Source organism: Chrysochloris asiatica, unplaced genomic scaffold (genome assembly GCF_000296735.1).
Source record: "Chrysochloris asiatica unplaced genomic scaffold, ChrAsi1.0 scaffold00042, whole genome shotgun sequence".
NCBI classification, from domain to species: Eukaryota; Metazoa; Chordata; class Mammalia; order Afrosoricida; family Chrysochloridae; genus Chrysochloris; species Chrysochloris asiatica.
In genome coordinates this window covers 20,253,620-20,272,827 of record NW_006408560.1, presented here as the reverse complement: position 1 = coordinate 20,272,827, position 19,208 = coordinate 20,253,620, and the positions used below count along the sequence as shown (strand labels likewise).

Here is a 19,208-nt window from a genome sequence, read left to right as displayed (position 1 = left end):
GTAATAGAACTAACACAAGTGGATGGCTTTACCAAAGAGAAATTTATTTCCTCACAATTTAGGAGACTAGAAGTCCAAATTCAAGGCACAGACTGTAAAGCCTTCCTCACTTTGTTGGCTCTGGGGGAAGATCCTTGTCTCTTTTGGGCTTTTGCTCCTGGCTAGTATTCACATGGATTGGCATCTCGTTTCCCTTATCTTTGCCCTGCTTGCCTAATCTCTTATATTTTAAGAGGCTGAATGAGTATGAGAGGGAGACTGGGAGTATACACTCATATATATATATAAAGAGGATATTTGTATATGTGGAGCATACAGGGGACAGAATTATGAAAACTTCTTAGATATGACGAAATGCTTTGAGAAAATGTTGTCTCGGGCTCAGGATCACAGTCTTGGGGGACATTGGTTTAACATAGTCCATAATGATAATGTTCCACATCCTACTTTTGGTGAGTAACAACTGGAATCTTAACTTCAGGCACTAGGCTGAGGTTTATGGTGGAGTGGTATGGCCTGTGGGCATTTATCAGCAACCCTATAAGTGCTTTCTAACATTGCCTGAGCAGAGGAAGGCCTACCTGTGGGCATAGCTGAGGAGGTGCTGTCCTGAACATTTTCAGTTCCTGCATTGTAACCTGCTAACTTCCCTAACAAACCCCTTAACTCTGGAAAAAGAAGCAAAACAAAACTCATGAGCGGCCATGTATGGTACAACTTCTGGTCTCTCCCTGTGTGGAGGAAAGAAGAGCAATGACAGTTGCAAACACTTGGCATCAATTATTCCAGTGGACTAATGGAATGTGTGAGATCAGTCTCCACTATCCTGAGACCAGAAGAACTAGGTGATGCCCACTACCAACTGTTCTATAGGAATCACATTAAATGGTCCTGGATAGAGTAAATGTGGAAAAAACTCAAAATTATAAACAAGATCAGGTTTACTGGTGAGAAAGAGACTCTGGCCCCTGGCTACCCTCAGGTCTGGAACTGAAGTCACTCTCATGGCTGACGCAGTAGATAGGTATATAGGGGGAACAACAGCACTAGTAAGATATACACAACATGAAATGGTCAGCAGTTCAAGATCAAAAAGGCAGCATTTCAAAAAGGACAAATTTCAGAAAGGTTGGAAAAGAAGAATGCATGGAAACAAGAATTTTAGGGAGGAAGTGAGATAACTTATGTTTCACTGAGGGGATTGTAGTCGTGACATAAGGAAGTACGTGATTTGTTGAATGTAAAACTGCTGATATGCTCTGTAAACCTTTACTCAATTCACAATGGTTGTTGTAGTTAAGTGCTGTGGAGTCTGTTCGAACCCATAGCAATCCTGTATAGGGTTTCCGAGGAGTTGCTGGTGAATTTGAACTGCCAACCTTGCAGTTCAAACAACTTTGCAGTGCAGCGCATTAACCCACAGCACCACACCAGGAAGCCAATAGAAAGTTAAAAAAGAGAGAGATTGTCTCAAAACATACTCTACACCAAGTCTGTCTCATTAACATAACAAAGACAACCCATTCCCAAAGGGGAATTAAGCCCACAGGCATAGAAGTTAGGATTTCTGACACACATTTGGGGGGACACAATCTGACTCACTATAGTAAATCCAGGCAATATCTTTTATTGAATAATGAGTTATAATAAAGTTTGCGTTTTAAACTATTTGCTAAAAACTGAGATAGGAAAGCTCCCAACTTAAAACATTGAAGAGTATAAATGTAATGTTTACTTACATTTCTAATTATAAAAGTGGAAACTTTGTGACTCCACACAATAAGCACTGGATTGTGAACCACAAGACTCATGGTTCAAGCCCACCAGCCACTCCACATAAGGCTTTTTGCTCCTGTAAAGATTTAAAAGCCTCGGAAACCCTTTATACGTTTACTATGAGTTGTAACTGACTCCACGACACTTAACAACAATTATAAAAGTGATAGCACTCAATTCATAATAAAAGGTTATTTAAAAAAGGACCCAGTTACTGGTCAGAAAGAGACTGGAGGAACCTGAGACTATGGTCCTTGACCACCCTTCAGGTCTGAAAAGGAACTCACCCTCATGGGCCAATGTTTAACCAAGCAATAGATAGAGAACAACACTGGTAAGGTATACTTACCGTGGAATGGTCAGTCATTCAAAATCAAAGGGCCAACAGGTACCTAAGGACAATGGTGAGAAGGCATGGGAAGGTTGGTGGAAGGGAAACAGGAGCCATAGGGAGGAAACAGGATAAATGTTGTTCCACGGAAGGGATTGCAATCATTGAGATAAAACAAAGTGTCTGCTTTATTGAATGTAAAACTGATGGCCTTCTCTGTAAACCTTCACTCAATTCACAAGAAAAAGGTTTTAACAGTGATGTATATGATCTTTGGACCGAAGATTGCCAAAGTAGGAGGCTTAGGAGAAGTGGAGATTCTTCCTTCTGAATTTATGCCTCTTTCCTGTTTTCTTCTTTTTCTCTATGTATCTCAGTGGTTCCAAGTTTCCAGTGTTCAATATGTCGTACAATCCTGCAGAAAATGCAGTTCTCCTGTGTACCGTAAGTAACACATGGGGCTCTTCTAAAATCTTCCCATTTTTCAGTCATTTCTTTCTCATGCCTTTAGTGAGTCTGTAGTAGCTTAATTAGAAGCTATTTAATGATCATTTTGAGGGAGTTAGAAGTACCACTCTACCAGGTAGGCTTCAGTGGTCATAAGCATATTAAGGGTTTATGGGTATTACCTATAGCTAATAACTTCAGAAATTAATGGAACATTAAGATGAATGACTGAAATCACTAAAAATTATTTGAGAAAATGTTTAGGACTATATCACTTGTATGCAAAAGAGAGGCTTATCTTTATTGCTTCATTTGGATAAAAATAGAGCTGCCTTGGATATCCTGTAAGTGTAGGTGCCTCTGGATCTTCAAGTAGCCCTTCCCATTTCTTGCCACAAAAATTTGAGGGGGGGAATAGGAAATGGCTGCCAAGTTAGGAACGAAAACCTGTCTTTTCCAGTATTAATTCCAGTCCTTCCATATCTGTTTGTTGTTGTGGTTAAAGTACTGTCAGTCAGTTCCGACCCATAGTGACCCTGTGTAGGGTTTCCAAGGAGCAGCTAGTAAGCTTGAACCACCTAACTTGTGGTTCAAACCGATTGCAGCCCAGCACAGTAGCCCACAGCGCTACATATCTAGCAGTCCCATATTCTCCTCTTGTCAGATCTCTTTAAAACTACCTGGGTTGTTTGGGATTTTTTCTTTCAAGCAGATTTTTTAAGTTGACGAATGTCTTAATTTTTTTGTGCTGCATTAATAGAAATAACCACAAGTGGGTGACTTTAAAGAAGAAAAATTTATTCCTCAGCATTCAGGTGACTACAAGTCCAAATTCAGGGAGTCAGCTCTAGAGGGAAGCTCTTTCTGTCAATTCTGGGAGAAGAGCCCTGTTTTATTCAGCCCCATTGTTTTTCCGATTTTTGGCAATCTTTACATGACATTTATTTTCCCCAAATTGTGCTTGCTTCTCAAAAGTAGTAAATTTAGGATATATTCTATAGTGGTGTGACCTCAGGAATATAACCCTGTTCCCATATGAGACTACATCTCCATATGCAGGTGTTAGGATTTTAGCTACTTTTTGGGAAGACTCAATTGAATCCATAACTATGAGTATACTCAGGAGGAACATTAGCATATTGAGGTCATAGGTAATTTGTGGAATAGACAGCACTCCCTGTTTTCATTCAAGTAAACACCAGCAACTTTGGAGAATAACTAAGTAACATGAATGCTGAGTTGTTTGGCAAAGAGCCCTGCAATTCTCAGATGTTGAAACATTCAAGTGACCTCTGAGTGAAGGTGAGAAAAGTATACTTTCAGGTGGTGTCTCTGTTATGTTTTGTCTGTCAAAATAAGCTGATGTTTTGGGTACTTTTCACTAACAATTTAATTTTCTGCTTTCCTCTACAGAGAGCCAGCAATTTAGAGAATAGTACTTATGACCTGTACACCATCCCCAAGGATGCTGACTCCCAGAATCCTGATGGTAACTATTCCCTTTGTCTGCCCCACTGTGCTTCCAGCTCTCCTCACTCACATCATTGCTCTTCAAGTTTTTCATATCCCATCCCCATGCCATGGACACATCACTCATATCTGTTGGCAGGTGCCGCTGACAATTGCATCAGAGGCAACCAGGGTGTGAAATATTCATGTCCTTCCCCCATTTTATTACCCCAGCTAGATATATATATTTTATAATTTGGTTATTAGAAACTCTCCATTTTCTCTTTCAGCACAGCATGTTATCCTTGTTTATTGTCAGCTGAGATGACTTTCACCCTGGTTGTTTCATTTATTTAAAAATGTGGTTCCAATCCTGGAATGTCTCATCCTGTGACTAGGGATTTATTATCTCCCATCCATGTCCAGATCCGATTTGCTTTCTTTTGCGTGTCAGAAAGATGAGGCTGCTAACAGCCACATATCCCCCCTGGGATCCCAGGATCCAGCTGAGACCCCTGCCTATCTCTCCAACACCACTATTCCTTGTTGATGTTCTTACTGTTAGAACTTGCTTAACAAACTGATTCTCACAGTAAATTTGAGTCTTACCCTGCTCCTTTTGGAGTCCTGGTGTGGCGCTGCAGGTGAATGTGCTGGAGTGCAAAGTCGGTATGAGCAGTACGGTTAGCGGTTCACGCTCACTAGTCACTCCCTGGAAACCCTATACATGGTTGCTATGAGTAGAAACTGACTTGACACTTAGCAACAACAAAAGCAACAACGTATTCCTGTTAGAGTCCTGGCGTGGTAGTATAAAATAAGCACTGGACTGCTAACTGCAAACCTCCTTAGAAACCCCATACAGGGTTGCTATAAATCAGAAACAACTTGATGGCTCTTAAAAATAACAATGCTCCTTTAAATACACTTCTAGTGGGTTTATAGAAACCAGGAGGCCAGAGGTTTTTCCTCTGATCCCCTTTCTTAATAGCATAATTTCATATTGTAGATCCCATCAACAGAATCTTGACAAATACCTTGCTAATAACTGTCTCCTTTTTGAGTGCCACCATATCATTATTCCTGCTAATCAAATTCACTCTTTTTAAGTCATGATAAGAAAGAGAGAAAACATGATATCCTTAATCCAAAGTTTCTCCTGCAAATTAAGCCGTGTCTGACCAAATCTAGTTATTTGGTACCTCCCTACCCACCTCCTTGCTTTTTTTCCCCAGATAGGTTTACAATTAGTAGAGTTAAAAATACCTTCCTTTTATTTTATTGCCACTTTTTTCCATCCTTTGAGGGATATTAATTAGTTAAGTTGTAGCCAAAAGATGGATAGCAGAAAAGAGGAAGAGAAGAAGCAAAAACTTGAATAGTATGGTTCCCCAATTTCTGGGAAATGTAAGTATTGGTTGTAATAGTACAGTAAAACCTTTGGAATCCAGAACCTGTGTGAGGCAGAAACTCAATTTTTTTTTCATTAAAAAGAGATAGAAGAGTGACAAGACTGCTCCTATCAAAGGCAGAAAACTTGTGAGACAAGGAAAAACAAGGCTGTCCTTGGAGTTCTGGCTCTCAAGGGTTTCACTGTAATTAGCTTTGTAAATTGCCTGGTACTCCAGGTGCCAGAAGAGTACAAGGCAAGGCTGGTCAGCTTGTTATGTCCAGTTGTCTACAGATACTAATGGATAGAAACATATTTCAGTGCATTGTTTAGTCTCCTAAGAGCTTCCCAGAGAATGGTGTGGCCATTTCACAATTCTAATCAGCCAATGGAATGTTTGGAAACTGAGGGGCATTTCATAACTCCCTTCAGGATAATAAGAATGGTTGGTTGACATTTATGGAGCAACAGCTTGGTGCTAAATACTACCCAGCACTGAGCTGCATGTCAAGATTTAGTTGGGAGCCTTCTGCCCCACCCTGCACCACTAGGAGGTCTACATTTGCATGTTAAAAGCAGCAGAGCAGCTGTGTCCTGGGGAGGGGTCTCTCTCTTTTCTCCAGCTTGTTCTAGCCCTATCAATAGGAGGTCCTACTACACTGCAGGCAACTTGCTGAGCCGCAGCTTGGCTAGGGAGGCTCTGCTCGTTAGCTTGACTGAGTATGCTGTCTCCCAAGATGGGCAGCCCTTCTGCCAGTACATGATGTTGGCTGAAATGCAGCCACTTGGCCTAGAGAAAAGAGACTTGGCAGGGGTTGGGGCTGGAGTTTCAAGGGGACTGGTGAGAAAAAGTCACTCAACAATTGCCTCAGGTTACGGCTGAATTAGTTAGGAAGCAGCTGAATTGGCAAAGCCAAGATGGCAGCCAGCAAGACTGGCATTTCCATGGCACCTGACTCTGTCACCTGCCACTGACTCACCACATGCTCCCACCCCTTGGTTTTGTTCTTCCTCAGCCCCTGAAGGGAAAAGATCCTCAGGCCTGACAGCCGTTTGGGTTGCTCGAAATCGGTTTGCAGTTCTAGATCGGATGCATTCGGTGAGTTAAAGCTAAAAGAATAAGCTAATTTGGCTTGTATATTGCAGAATTAAGAACAGTTTTCCCCCAATTCCACTGGGAAGCTCTGCTTTTACCTCTGCCCCACTGCCACCCTATCCATGTGGAAATAAGGTTTTGAAATTGATTTGATTGGGATAGTAATCACTGTATCTCTGGGCTTAAGAACCAAGCTAAAGTCACACAGGAGCCAGAAACATCAGATTGGGTATAGGTGGGCCGGTTGAGGAGTAGATCTACTCCTCCACTTCTGTATTCTGCTACCTCTATTAGTACTTGAAATGGAATCGGTTCCAGTACAAGATAAGCAAGGCTTTCTTCAAGAAATACTAAACAAAAATTTAAGCCCCAGAAACACTCTTTCTCTGGTTGATCGAGGAACTCACGCCTTAGTTGGACTTCTCAGGGTCTTGAAGGAGGGTTCGTGGAGACAGATATCAGAGTCCTTGGAGAAGATCTTGGTTGTAGTGGTCTAACCTGGGTGAGGACTGACTTGGACAGGAAGAAAAGTACTTAGTTTATTGAAGCTAAGCAACAATCGCTGAGGGATGGTGTCAGTTGTTATCATCTGATACATGTACTTTTGCTCTTAACCACACCTTCTAAAACTCATTTCAGCTTCTGATCAAGAATCTGAAGAATGAAATCACCAAAAAAGTACAGGTGCCTAACTGTGATGAGATCTTCTATGCTGGCACAGGCAATCTCCTGCTTCGAGATGCCGACTCCATTATACTCTTCGATGTACAGCAGAAGCGGTAATATGTCAGGTGCCCCTAAGCAGACAGGCACACAGTGGGGGAAAGTGGACATCTTTATTAGGTGCCTCACCTCTCCCCGTAGCTACTTTTCCCCTCCGTAATTGTTCTTCATCTTCCACATACATATTAGCATTACACTGTGGGACTGACTTACCTGACATCTGTTTAGAGAGTACTCACTCTGAACAAAGAATTCTCTTGGGACTTAGAATAAGAGGAACACAAAGATGAACAGCACAGTTAATTTCTGCAATTGAAAGAGCTTACAGTACAGTAATAAAAACAGGCACACACAAACCCTAATACATGGGAGTGAGGGCCAAGGAATTGGAGAAGAGAGAAGTGGTACGGGGTGAGCCCAAAACTGTCAGGCACTGACTACTTTTCAGGAAATGTTTATTTGGAATTCTTGCTTTTAGAGTTTCCTTCACTTTGAAGATGTAATGGAGTTAGGCCATAGCCTGGGACAGGGGAATCAGGTCCACTCAACGTTTTCCCTTTTCTGTCTTTCCTAGAACTCTGGCATCTGTGAAGATTTCCAAGGTGAAATATGTTATTTGGTCAGCAGACATGTCTCATGTAGCACTACTGGCCAAACATGGTAAGCCTTCATTGTATCCACCTTGATTTAGAGACTGGTCCCTCCCTCCCCCATCCCTGCCAGTCTGCTACACTCACCTTGTCCAGCAGAGCACTCATGCCCTTTGCCTCTTACAGCCATTGTGATCTGTAACCGCAAGCTGGAGGCTCTATGTAACATTCATGAGAACATTCGTGTCAAGAGTGGGGCCTGGGATGAAAGTGGGGTATTTATTTATACCACAAGCAACCACATCAAATATGCTGTCACCACTGGGTAAGTGAAATTATATGGGATACTGAGTGGGAGAAAGTGGCCTCTTGAAATCTCTGTCCTGTTTCAAGCAATGTAACTGAACTGCTTCATGAGCTTTCTTCAGGAAGAAGCCTTATCTGGTGTAAATGTGCCTTGTTGTTAAGTGCCTTCAATTTGGTTCTGACCCGTTGTTGTTGTTGTTAAGTGCTGTCGAGTCGGTTCTGACCCATAGCGACCCCAAATAGTGTTTATGAGGAGTGGCTGGTGAGTTTAAACCACTGATCTTGTGGTTAAACAGACCTTGCAGTCCAGTGTTTACCCTATAATGCCACACTGTATGTGCCTGTTGCTATTGTTGTTAAGTGTTGTCAAGTCGTAGCAACCCTGTATAGGGTGTCCTAGGAACAGCTGGTGAGTTTGAACCACTATGCAGTTCAAACTGACTTTGGGGTCCAGTGCATTATCCTTCAGAGCCACACCGGTTGCCTAGGGATATCAAAATACAAACAAAAGTACGTAAGTTATCAATGGAGTATATTATACTTACATAGTATAAATTTGTACAACTGACAAGTAAATAGAGTAATTCTGGTACCCCAGAGCCCTTCTTTTGTGACCCTTAATAATTTTAACCTGACCCTCCTATACCCAAAGATAGCATTATCATAACTATTAAGATTATTTGGTTTCACTTTTCTTTATAGTTTTTTCACCTAGTGTTTGCCTTAAAATAATATGATTTAATCCAGCTTTAAAACTATATAAATGAAATCACACTGAATATATTATTTTCTATTTTGCTCAATGTTTTGTTTTAGAAGAGTCATCCATGTTATAATTCTAATTTATTTACTTTCATTGGGTAATATTCCATTTATATTGTATTCCATAATTTATCCATTCTACTCTTAAGTGTTTAAAGTGTTGAAGAGCAAAAATGTCAGCTTGAGGACTAAGGTGCACCTGACCCATGGTATTTTCAATAACCTCATAAGCTTGCGAAAGCTGGACAGTGAATAAGGAAGACCGTAGAAGAATTAATGCTTTTGAGTTATGGTGTTGGAGCCATGGGCTGCCCATAGAACCAACAGATTTGTGTTGGAAGAAGTGCAGCCAGAGTGCTCCTTGGAGGCTAAGATGGCCAAACTTCGTCTCTCATACTCCGGACATATTGTCAGGAGGGACCAGTCGCTGGAGAAGGATATCATGTTTGGTAAGGTGGAGGGTCAGAGAAAAAAAGGAAGACTCCCCCACCAGCGAGATGGATTGGCAAAGTGGCAGCATCAGTGGGCTCAAGCATGGCAACAATTGTGAGGATGGCCCAGGACCAGGCAGTGTTTTGTTCTGTTGTGCATAGGATTGTTAGGAGTCGGTACCAACTCTATGGCCCCTAACAACAACAACAACTCTTATAGTTGCATAATTTCAAGTGTTTGGCTATTTTGAAAAATGCTTTCTTTTTTCCCTTAGTTTTCTTTTGTGGTTGTTGCACATATGTACAGCAAAGCATACATCACTTCAGTTTTTACTTGTACAAGTCAGTGAGGCTGCTTATGTACAATTGATAATGTTCATGAGTTATATAACCATTCCCATCCTCCTTTACTGAGCTGTTCTTCTGGCATTAACATTAACTTACTGCCCCCTAAGATTCCAATAGAAAATTTTGAGTTGTGTTGTCACTTTGATCCCATATTATTTTTGTTAAGTGTCCTCAAGTCGATTCCAACTCATAGCTACCGTGTCTATAGTTCTTAAAAGAGCGTAAGTCTCAAGGTATATCCTTTTTACTAGTTAAGCGCTAGACTATCGTTTGGTTTTTAGAAGACTTCAGGGAATATATTTGGTTTAAGTTTTAAAGATAATCTCAGGACAATAGTTTCAAGGGTTCATCCAGTCCCAGTAGCTCCAGAAAGTGGAATCCCTGAAGATCTCTGATTCTGTTCTACATTGTCTCCTTTTTTGATCAGGTTTATTCTTACACCGTGTTTTAAATAGAAAAAGAGAACTCCCAAAGATTGGGAAATTCACAGAAGCTTTAAATAATTTTTTAATCTATACAAGTTTCCACAGTACTTACTTAGCATTAAAAAGGTAACTCCTGAAGATTTGGCTTCTACTGTTTATGGAATACTGAGTTTCAGTATACAGAGATGGAAATTCTCATTAAGGGTAGGGTTGCACAGCCTGTTATTATGGTGGTTGTGTGCCATCCAGTTGGTTCCAACTCATTGAGACCCTGCTTAGGGTTTCCGAGGCTATAAATCTTTACGGAACCTTAAAGCCTCATCTTTCTACTGAAGAGCAGCTGGTTGATTCAAATTACTGACCTTTTCAGTTAGCAACCCAACTAATAAACTGCTATACTACCAGGGCTTCCTGCCTATTATCATAAATACGGTCAGTAAATGATACACATGTAAAAAGTTGAATTGGCAAAAGTTGTGTGATAAATGTACAAATGGGTTTCAGAAAGTTCATGGACAAATGGAATGAAAAGATAATGGGATTTTTCCAAACTTGTGAAGCCCCCTTGTATTTGCAGCAGTGGTGGTGGTGGTGGTTATAAGCCATGGAGTCGGTTCAGACTCATAGCGACCCTGTATAGGGTTTCTGAGGCTGTAATCTTTATGGGCACAGCAAGCCTATTTTTCTTCCGAGGAGTAGCTGATAGATTCGAACTGCTGACCTTGCACTTAGTAGCCCACTTAGCACCCACCTCACCACCCACTAAACTCCCAGACCTCCTTTGTATTTGCAGCAATGACCATTAAAAAAGAGTAATTGCTGAGGCTGCTTATGTACAACCAACCAAGGGATTTGATTCCTTGGTTTAACAGTTCAGAGCCATGGTTTCAAGGGACATCTCAGGTAATTGGCCTAATAATGTGTTTGGTGGTTCTGTCCTACCTCCTACTTCCTTGCCTAGTGCCAGGGCTCTTAAAAGCTTACAAATGGCCATCCAAAGCATAACAGGTGATCTGTATTCATCTGAAACAACTAAGGAAGAAGGAGAATCAGGAATAGGAGGGTAATATGGAATGTATTGAGAGCACGGTGGCTAACTACTGGACTGCTTAACCACACGTTTGGCAGTTTGAGCCTACCTGCTGCTCCCAGGATAAAGTTGAGATATTCTTTCTATAAAGGTATACAGCCTCAGAAACCCTATATAGGGGTCACTAAGAAGCTCTGGTAGCGTAGTGGTTATTAATCGGGTTGCAAACCTCAAGGTCAGCAGTTTGAAACTACCAGCTATTCCGCAGGAGAAAGATGAGGATTTCTGCTCCCGTAAAGATTTACAGCTTCTGAAACCCTGTATAGGGTCACTATGAGTCGGAACCAACTCCAAGGCACATAACATGAGTCAGAACTGACACAACATAACTTACTACAGCAACAACAAATGTGTGACTGATTGCCTCTATGAACAATTGTATGCTTTACCATAAAATCGGAAGAACTGGATGGTGCCTAGCTACCATTACTGAGCATTTTGATCAAAGATTCCATAGAAGAATCCTGATCAAAATGGGGAAATGCAGAACAGAATCTCATTGGATTAACCTCTGAAAATATTGCCCGAGATAATCTTTTAACTTAGATAAAACTTATCACCTGAAGTATTCTCAAAACCAAACAATAGTTTAGCTTCACCAGTAAAAAAAAAAAATGTCTGAGCATTACTTCGCTTTATATATGGGATCAAATTGACCAAAACACCTCTAAAGATTAAAATGAACCTTAGTGAGTTACTGTTAAAGCGGAGGAACAACTCAGAAAAGAAGGGTGAGAATGGTAAAGAATGCAGTCAGTATCACTGAAGTGTACATAGAGAAATTTATTGAGCTGGTGTACTTTTTTTGCTGTGCACATAACCATTGTGACACCAAGGCTCCTTTATAGAACTGTAGGAAGTTTCTTTTCTTTTTCAGTCAGTATCAAGTTTTCTTTTTCAGGGAATTCGATTATTTTAAAAAGTCATTTATTTTAGCTTCATCCTGCAGAATCTATGTTAATATTTCCCTTTTCATTGCTGTTAACTGTCTTTCTGTCTCTCTCTCTAGTTAGCCTCATGAGAATTTTACTGTAAACCAAGTTTTGACTTTATTGAACTTCTCTATTATATTTTGCTTTCTATTCTATTAATTTCTATTATTGACTATAATTATTTTCTTCGATTTAACTTTAAAAATAATAGTATAATATTTTGAGATGTTGTTGTTAAGGACCATTGAATCTGTTCTGACTCACAGCAACCCTGTATAGAGTTTTACAAGGAGCGGCTAGTGGATTTGAACCAAGGATCTTGCATTTAGCAATCCAGTGCTTATCCTACAGCACCACACCAGGACTCTGATACATACAGAGCCCATTGATTTTCAGTATTTCTTTAAATAGAGTTTAAACACTGGACTGGAGGGTTGGTTTGAACTATAAGGCCAGGGGTTCAAATCTACTAACTGCTGCTCAAAAACCCTATACAGGTTCTCTATGAGTCAGAACCAACTCGATGGCGTGAAAAAGCAATAACTTGCAGACAAAGGAGCACTCTACTTTGGTGTGGCACTCTACTGCTAAACTCCAAGGTTGGCATTTCAAGCCCACCAGCCACTTCTTAGAACCAACTTGACAGCACTTAACAACAACAATATGCAGACAAAGCTATAAACTATAAATGATCAAGTATTGCTTTAGTTTTATATGCAATATTTTTATTATCATTTAGTTCAAGATATTTTCTGCTTTCCATGATTTCTTTGTGTGTTAGAATTCTTTACATCTATGCTCTTCTGCTTTCATCTATAGCCTACAGAGGAGTTAACTACCTGTAGTAGCCTATGTCAGAATTTAGGATCTATCTCTTTGGGCTGATTTCGATGGTCATGTCTGTTATTCAACTCCTATAGTAATAGCTTAGAAAGAAAGGTCATACCATTTGCCCCATTTTTCCCATTTCACATAACTAAATAAAATAAGGTAGCATTTAGTTGTATTCTGTTTTGAGTCACTTCTTATCTATACCATTGTTCAAATGGCACTTTATAAAAGGTTAATGGGAAAATAAAAGGCTGTGTCCTAGGCTTATTGTCTTTCCTTACAAACTGGATTTTCCACAGGTTCTAACCCTCTCCCCTCACTTACTTCAAGTTATACCTTCTGTGCCCTCTTCTTAGGGACCACGGGATCATCCGTACTCTGGATTTACCTATCTATGTTACACGGGTGAAAGGCAACAATGTATACTGCCTGGACAGGGAGTGTCGTCCTCGGGTACTCACCATTGATCCCACTGAATTCAAGTTCAAGTTGGCCCTGATCAACAGGAAATATGATGAGGTATGAAGTGAGGAAACATGCCAGAAGTTTTAAGAGGCACCACTCTTTTTTTTAGAATTCTAGGGGATCTCTACTTTTTTGCCCTACCCTACATTTCTAGGTGCTGCACATGGTAAGGAATGCCAAACTAGTGGGCCAGTCCATCATTGCTTACCTCCAGAAGAAGGGCTATCCTGAAGTGGCTCTGCACTTCGTCAAAGATGAGAAAACTCGCTTTAGTCTGGCACTGGAGTGTGGAAACATTGAGGTGAGGGAAATAGCACAAGCCCCATATTCTTTTAGAGGACGGGACAGATTAGGGTGGCACTCAGAAGTCATTGTCCTAAATTTGTTTCTTTAACCAATATAATAGAATATAGGATTTTTTAAATTGTGCCGTCCTATTCTGTTGCTGTTTGTATCTTTTCCTGTCTTTGCTTTGATACAGTGTTTCCACTGCTGTTAGTAATTAATTGTTAGTCTAAATTCACTGACTTCTGGGATAGGAGAAGGATAAGGAATTTCAAAAACTCCTTTTATTTCCTTACCACTTCATCTTGTTGACTGACTGCTTAGATAGGAGGGTACTTAGTCAGTGTTGGGGCTCAGTGTCTACAAGCATTGCTTTTAAATGGGGAAAGCCTTCATAAAATTAACTTGTCATCTCTGAACTCCCTTCTTTCATCATATCTTCTGTCTTTCCTAAAGGACCTTTTGATCTTCAAACCTAGCAAGTTGGAAATAAGATAGCTAAGAACTGGCCCAATGGAATTAGCAACTGCTAGAAGGTGATTTCATTATAGAAGTTAAATTTTGAGGTAGAGGATAATGTGATGTGATTCTCTTGTTCGTGGAACCAGAGTGTCTTCTTCTTTGAAGTATTTATAATAGGCAGAATTAGCCTCAGTTAGAAGTGATCAAAAGTTTAGGGAGTTCCTTGGGAGCTTTACTTTGAGGCAGACACTTGAAATGCAAAACGCTGATTTTGAATCATACTATGTGTCCTCTTAACTCTGACCCTGGATATTCTTTAGATTGCTCTAGAAGCAGCCAAAGCATTGGATGACAAGAACTGCTGGGAAAAGCTGGGAGAAGTGGCCTTGCTACAGGGGAACCACCAGATTGTGGAAATGTGCTATCAGCGCACCAAAAACTTTGACAAACTTTCCTTCCTTTACCTTATTACTGGCAACCTAGAGAAACTACGCAAAATGATGAAGATTGGTGAGGCCTCTGAAATGAAGGATGGGAAGAGGTGTCCTTAGGGGGAGGAGGAAGGAGAGTGGAAAGAAGTAAATGTAACTGGTTGTCTTTTACTGAACTGGTGTAGCTGAAATTCGAAAGGACATGAGTGGCCATTATCAGAATGCCCTGTACCTGGGTGACGTGTCAGAGCGAGTGCGGATCCTGAAGAACTGTGGACAGAGTGAGTATCTAGTCATAACTCACCAACCCTTTTGTGGCCTAGGAAATATTTTTCTCTTAATGTTGAGTTTTTCCTGTGTGGTGGTACGGTTTTCTCTTGTGCATTATTTTCAAAACAGCATGTTTCTACCATAATATGGAGATTTTCTTCAAAGCTAAATGGAGGTGCTACCAGAATATTCAGTCTGACCAAGCTCCCTTGTGAAAATAACTGATAGTTATGGGGAAGTCAGGAAGAAGTTTTTAAAGGCTGTGGAGCAGGTGATCTAGTGAATGTAGCTGGTTGGGTGCCATTTGAATGTTATTCCTTTACTTCAAGTCTGAGAAGCCCTGGTGGCATAGTGACAGCAGTTTGAATCCACCAGCTGCTCCTCAGGAGAAAGATAAAGGCTTTCTGCTCCCCTAAAGATTTATAGCCTCAAAACTCCTGTTCCCTGACCAACTTGACAGCATCCAACCACCACCCCCACCACCACCACTTCACATTTGGAGGTTTCATTCATTTACCTACTTGTTCATTTATACACTCAAGGGATAGTGTTGGAGAATCTATTAAATATTATATTATACTATCATTTGAGATATATCAAAGAAATTTGCATGAGGTGCATTGTTTTTACTTGCCATCAAGTTGTCACCCTATGCACAACAGAACAAAACACTGCCCAGTCCTATGCCAACTTCATAATCGTTGCTTTGCTTGAGCCCACTGCTGCTACCACTGTGCCAATCCATCTTTTTTGCTCTTTTTCACTCACTCTCCACTTTAACAAGAATGATGTCCTTCTACAGGAACTGGTCCCTCCTGATAACATGTCCAAAGTCTGAGAGATGAAGTCTGACCATCCTGGCTTCTAAATAACATTCTGGCTGTACTTCTTCCAACACAGACTGGTTTGTTTTTTTGGTGGTCCATGATACTTTCAATATTCTCCTCCAACACCATAACTCAAATGCATCATTCTTCTACGATCTTCTTTATTCACTGTCCAGCTTTTGCATGCATATGAGGTTATTGAAAATACCATGGCTTGGGTCAGGCACACCTTAGTCCCCAAACTGACATATTTGCTGTTGACCACTTTAAAAAGTTCTTGTGCAGCAGATTTGCCTAAATTTGGGATATATTTTGAAAGTAGCACTAACATGATTTATTGAAGGAACTGGGTGTGAAATTTCAAAGAGAAGTTAAGGATGATTCCAAGTTTTTCGTCAACACTGATGATAGATTTTAAGGATATGCACCTGTATTAGTTATCTATTGTCATGAATTAATTACCCCCGAACTTAGTAGCTTAGGACAACAAACCGTTATTCACAGTTTTGGGACTGGTTTAGCTGGTGGTCTCTGCCTCATTGCATCTCAGAAGGCTGCAGTCAAGGTGCTGGATGGGGCTGTAGTTGTCTCAAGGCTCATCTTTGTGAAGATCCATTTCTAAGCTCCTTCACAAGGCTGTTGGCAGGCCTTGGGACCTCACTGACTGTTGGCTGGAAGATAGCAATTTCTTGTTATGTAATCGTCTCCCTAAGACAGTTCACAGCATGATAGCTGGTTTCCCTCAGAGTAAATGAGCAAGAGAGGGGGCCCAAGGTGGAATCCACAATCTTTGTAACCTATTCTCAGAAGTTACATCCAATCACCTATGCCAAATTCTGTTAATTAGAATCAAGTTAGTAAGTCTAACCTATACTTAAGGAGAAGGGACTGTGCATGGACATGAATACCTAGAGGTAGGGATCACTGTGGGTCATCTCATAGACTGTCTATTACAGTGTCATTGTCTTGGAAATATACCGACCTCTTTCACAAAGTCTGTTTTCTCTACAGAGTCACTAGCCTATCTCACAGCAGCTACCCATGGCTTAGATGAAGAAGCTGAGAGCCTGAAGGAGACGTTTGACCCAGAGAAGGAGACAGTGAGTTTTTGCTTACATGAGTGTCTGTGACTCTGAGATCTTGGGACAATTTAGAACAATAAATGTATGTTACCCTCACACCTGGTTACTTGGAAAGGCAGAGAAACACATAAAATCAAAAGAAACTCCCAAAGTCTTCCATAAGACTCTTGGGAGCTATTTACTTTTACCTTCAAATCTTCTACCTTTCAGATCCCAGACATTGACCCTAATGCCAAGCTGCTCCAACCACCTGCACCTATCATGCCATTGGATACTAACTGGCCCTTACTGACTGTGTCCAAAGGATTCTTTGAAGGCTCCATTGCCAGCAAGGGTAAGTACCCATTTCTCCCATAGCATGTTTGGAGTTTGTTGTTATTTATTTTTTGAAAAAAGTTTTTAGCTCTTAGCTGTCCTTTTTTTCTAAGTGAAGCTTCAGGGAGTGTTGAGATGTCACTCAGAGTCATGGCACAGTGTTTCAAAAATGAAATAAGACATTAAAGAAAATTTAGAAAATGGGAAAGTCTCTTAGTCCGTACCCCTGTCAACCACTCTTAACATTTTCATTCACTTCCTTAGATTTTACCATAAACATAATCATACTCTGTATTCAGTAGTTTATCATTCATGGCATACTGTCTTAAAGCATAAATTCAACTGCCTCAAACTGAGGTGTGCTACTACCTTCCACCACTCCTATACTTAGCCCTCCACTGTCTTGGATATGTCAACTAGTTATTTCTCATAAGTAAGAGCCTACATAAACTTAGGGGTTTTGTTCCCAGTCCTGCTCTTTCCTCCATCTCCTCCCACCTACCCTGTGTCCTCATGCCTTGCAGTCTCTACACTACCGTACTCAAAAACAACCCTGAATCCACATAAGTAGGGCAAAGCAAGGGGGAGGGATAGTCTGTTTCTGATATGTTTTGTTTCTGCCAAGAACCATAGTTGCACTTGTAGTACCATTATTATCTATGTTTCCTCCTCCAACACCATCATTTTGAGAAACGTAGCTCGTCTTTTTTATCTGTGGTTTAGTTATTTGTTTTATTGTATCTAATCCTTGTTTAAGATGTTGTTGTTAAGTGCCACTGAGTTGGTTCATAGCAACCCTACGTAGGGTTTCCAAGGAGCGGCTGGTGAGCTTAAACCTTGTGGTTCAAACTGACCCTGCGATCCAGTGCATTAACCTGCATCGCCACACCAGGACTCCTTGTTTATAATAAAGCCACCTTTAATCCTCCTTTAAGAGCTTGAATAGCATCAGACTTTTAATCTGAGGGTCCAGGGTCATTGTCTCTGTTTGGGTGTAAACTGTTTTTTGGAGTCCTGGTGTGGCACTGTGGGTTAATGCACTGGACTACAAGGCCAGCAGTTCAAGCTCACTAGTTGAAGCTTACCAGGTGCTCCTTGGAAACACTATACAGGGTCGCCATTAGTCAAAATTGACTCAAGGACACTTAACAACAATAACAACCATCTTTCTTTAGGAGTGGATGAAATAGAACTAACATGTAAATGGATCATTGACTATATCCACACTCAGATAATAAAGTATAGAGAGTTCTGTGAATAAAAAGTCTTTTAAAAGTTTCTTCCTAACCTCATCGGACCACAAATAGCTGACAACTGAATCTTAACATTCTGACTTTAAGAGTTTTTCTTTCCCCAGCCCAAGAAGAGTCCTTTATAGTGTGGTACATGCAGAAAAACAGAGCACTGTGGCTCTGTAGGATAAGCATGGACTGCTAACCACTAGGTCAGCGGTTTGAGCCCAGCAGCCACTCTGTGGGAGAAGGATGAGGCTCTGTGATTCAGAAACACTATTCATGGAGCCCTGGTGTAGTGCTGTGGGTTAATAGGCTGGATTGCAAAATCAGTTTGAACCCCAGAGTTGGCAATTCAAGCTCACCAGCTGCTCCTCAGGAACTCTATACAGGCTTGCTATGGGTCAGAACCAACTCGAAGGTACTTAACAACAACATAAGGTGGAACCAACTAGACAGCACTTAACAATATGCAGAAAAAGATAAAGGGTGGCAGAGAATTTTTATCTTTTCCTTTCCAAGATTTTAAAGTTAGTCTCAGAACTGTGAAAGGCTGAAAGGATTAGAAAATGTAGCCTAGAAAGAAGTCACACACCTAATAAAAGTTTAATGAAGGTGGTGAGGGAGCAAGTACTCTACATACTTGTATATTCCAAACCTTTTGCTACTATTTTATTTCCTTTCTTTTAAGTATCATCTCATTTAATCCCTGTAAGTAAATAATTTGTCTCAAGTCACATATCTAGTAATGACAGAGCTAGATCAAACTCCTTTTTGCTTGATTCCAAAGCACTGAACCATGAATTAATATTAGGAAAGGACTTTTGGAGAAAATTGGAAAATGTGTTACGGCTGTGAAGCATTATTTAAAAGGATGCTAATTAATGTTTTTCTTAGAAGCCTTAATCTCAG

General features: G+C 40.6%; 1 protein-coding gene across 2 annotated transcripts in view; it reads left to right on the top strand.

The window, feature by feature from the left end:
- COPA (coatomer protein complex, subunit alpha) overlaps positions 1 to 19,208 on the top strand; it is a 64,251-nt gene that overhangs the window by 34,416 nt on the left and 10,627 nt on the right. Inside the window, exons 12-23 of one of the 2 annotated variants that reach the window (XM_006861651.1) lie at positions 2,485 to 2,551; positions 3,968 to 4,043; positions 6,410 to 6,492; positions 7,129 to 7,268; positions 7,787 to 7,872; positions 7,989 to 8,127; positions 13,284 to 13,446; positions 13,547 to 13,693; positions 14,460 to 14,649; positions 14,756 to 14,851; positions 16,679 to 16,767; positions 16,960 to 17,083. In XM_006861651.1, coding sequence (XP_006861713.1) covers positions 2,485 to 2,551; positions 3,968 to 4,043; positions 6,410 to 6,492; positions 7,129 to 7,268; positions 7,787 to 7,872; positions 7,989 to 8,127; positions 13,284 to 13,446; positions 13,547 to 13,693; positions 14,460 to 14,649; positions 14,756 to 14,851; positions 16,679 to 16,767; positions 16,960 to 17,083 — 1,400 coding nt within the window. Of the gene's footprint in view, positions 1 to 2,484; positions 2,552 to 3,967; positions 4,044 to 6,409; positions 6,493 to 7,128; positions 7,269 to 7,786; positions 7,873 to 7,961; positions 8,128 to 13,283; positions 13,447 to 13,546; positions 13,694 to 14,459; positions 14,650 to 14,755; positions 14,852 to 16,678; positions 16,768 to 16,959; positions 17,084 to 19,208 lie in introns of both variants that reach the window. The other variant, XM_006861650.1, reaches the window with a different exon arrangement.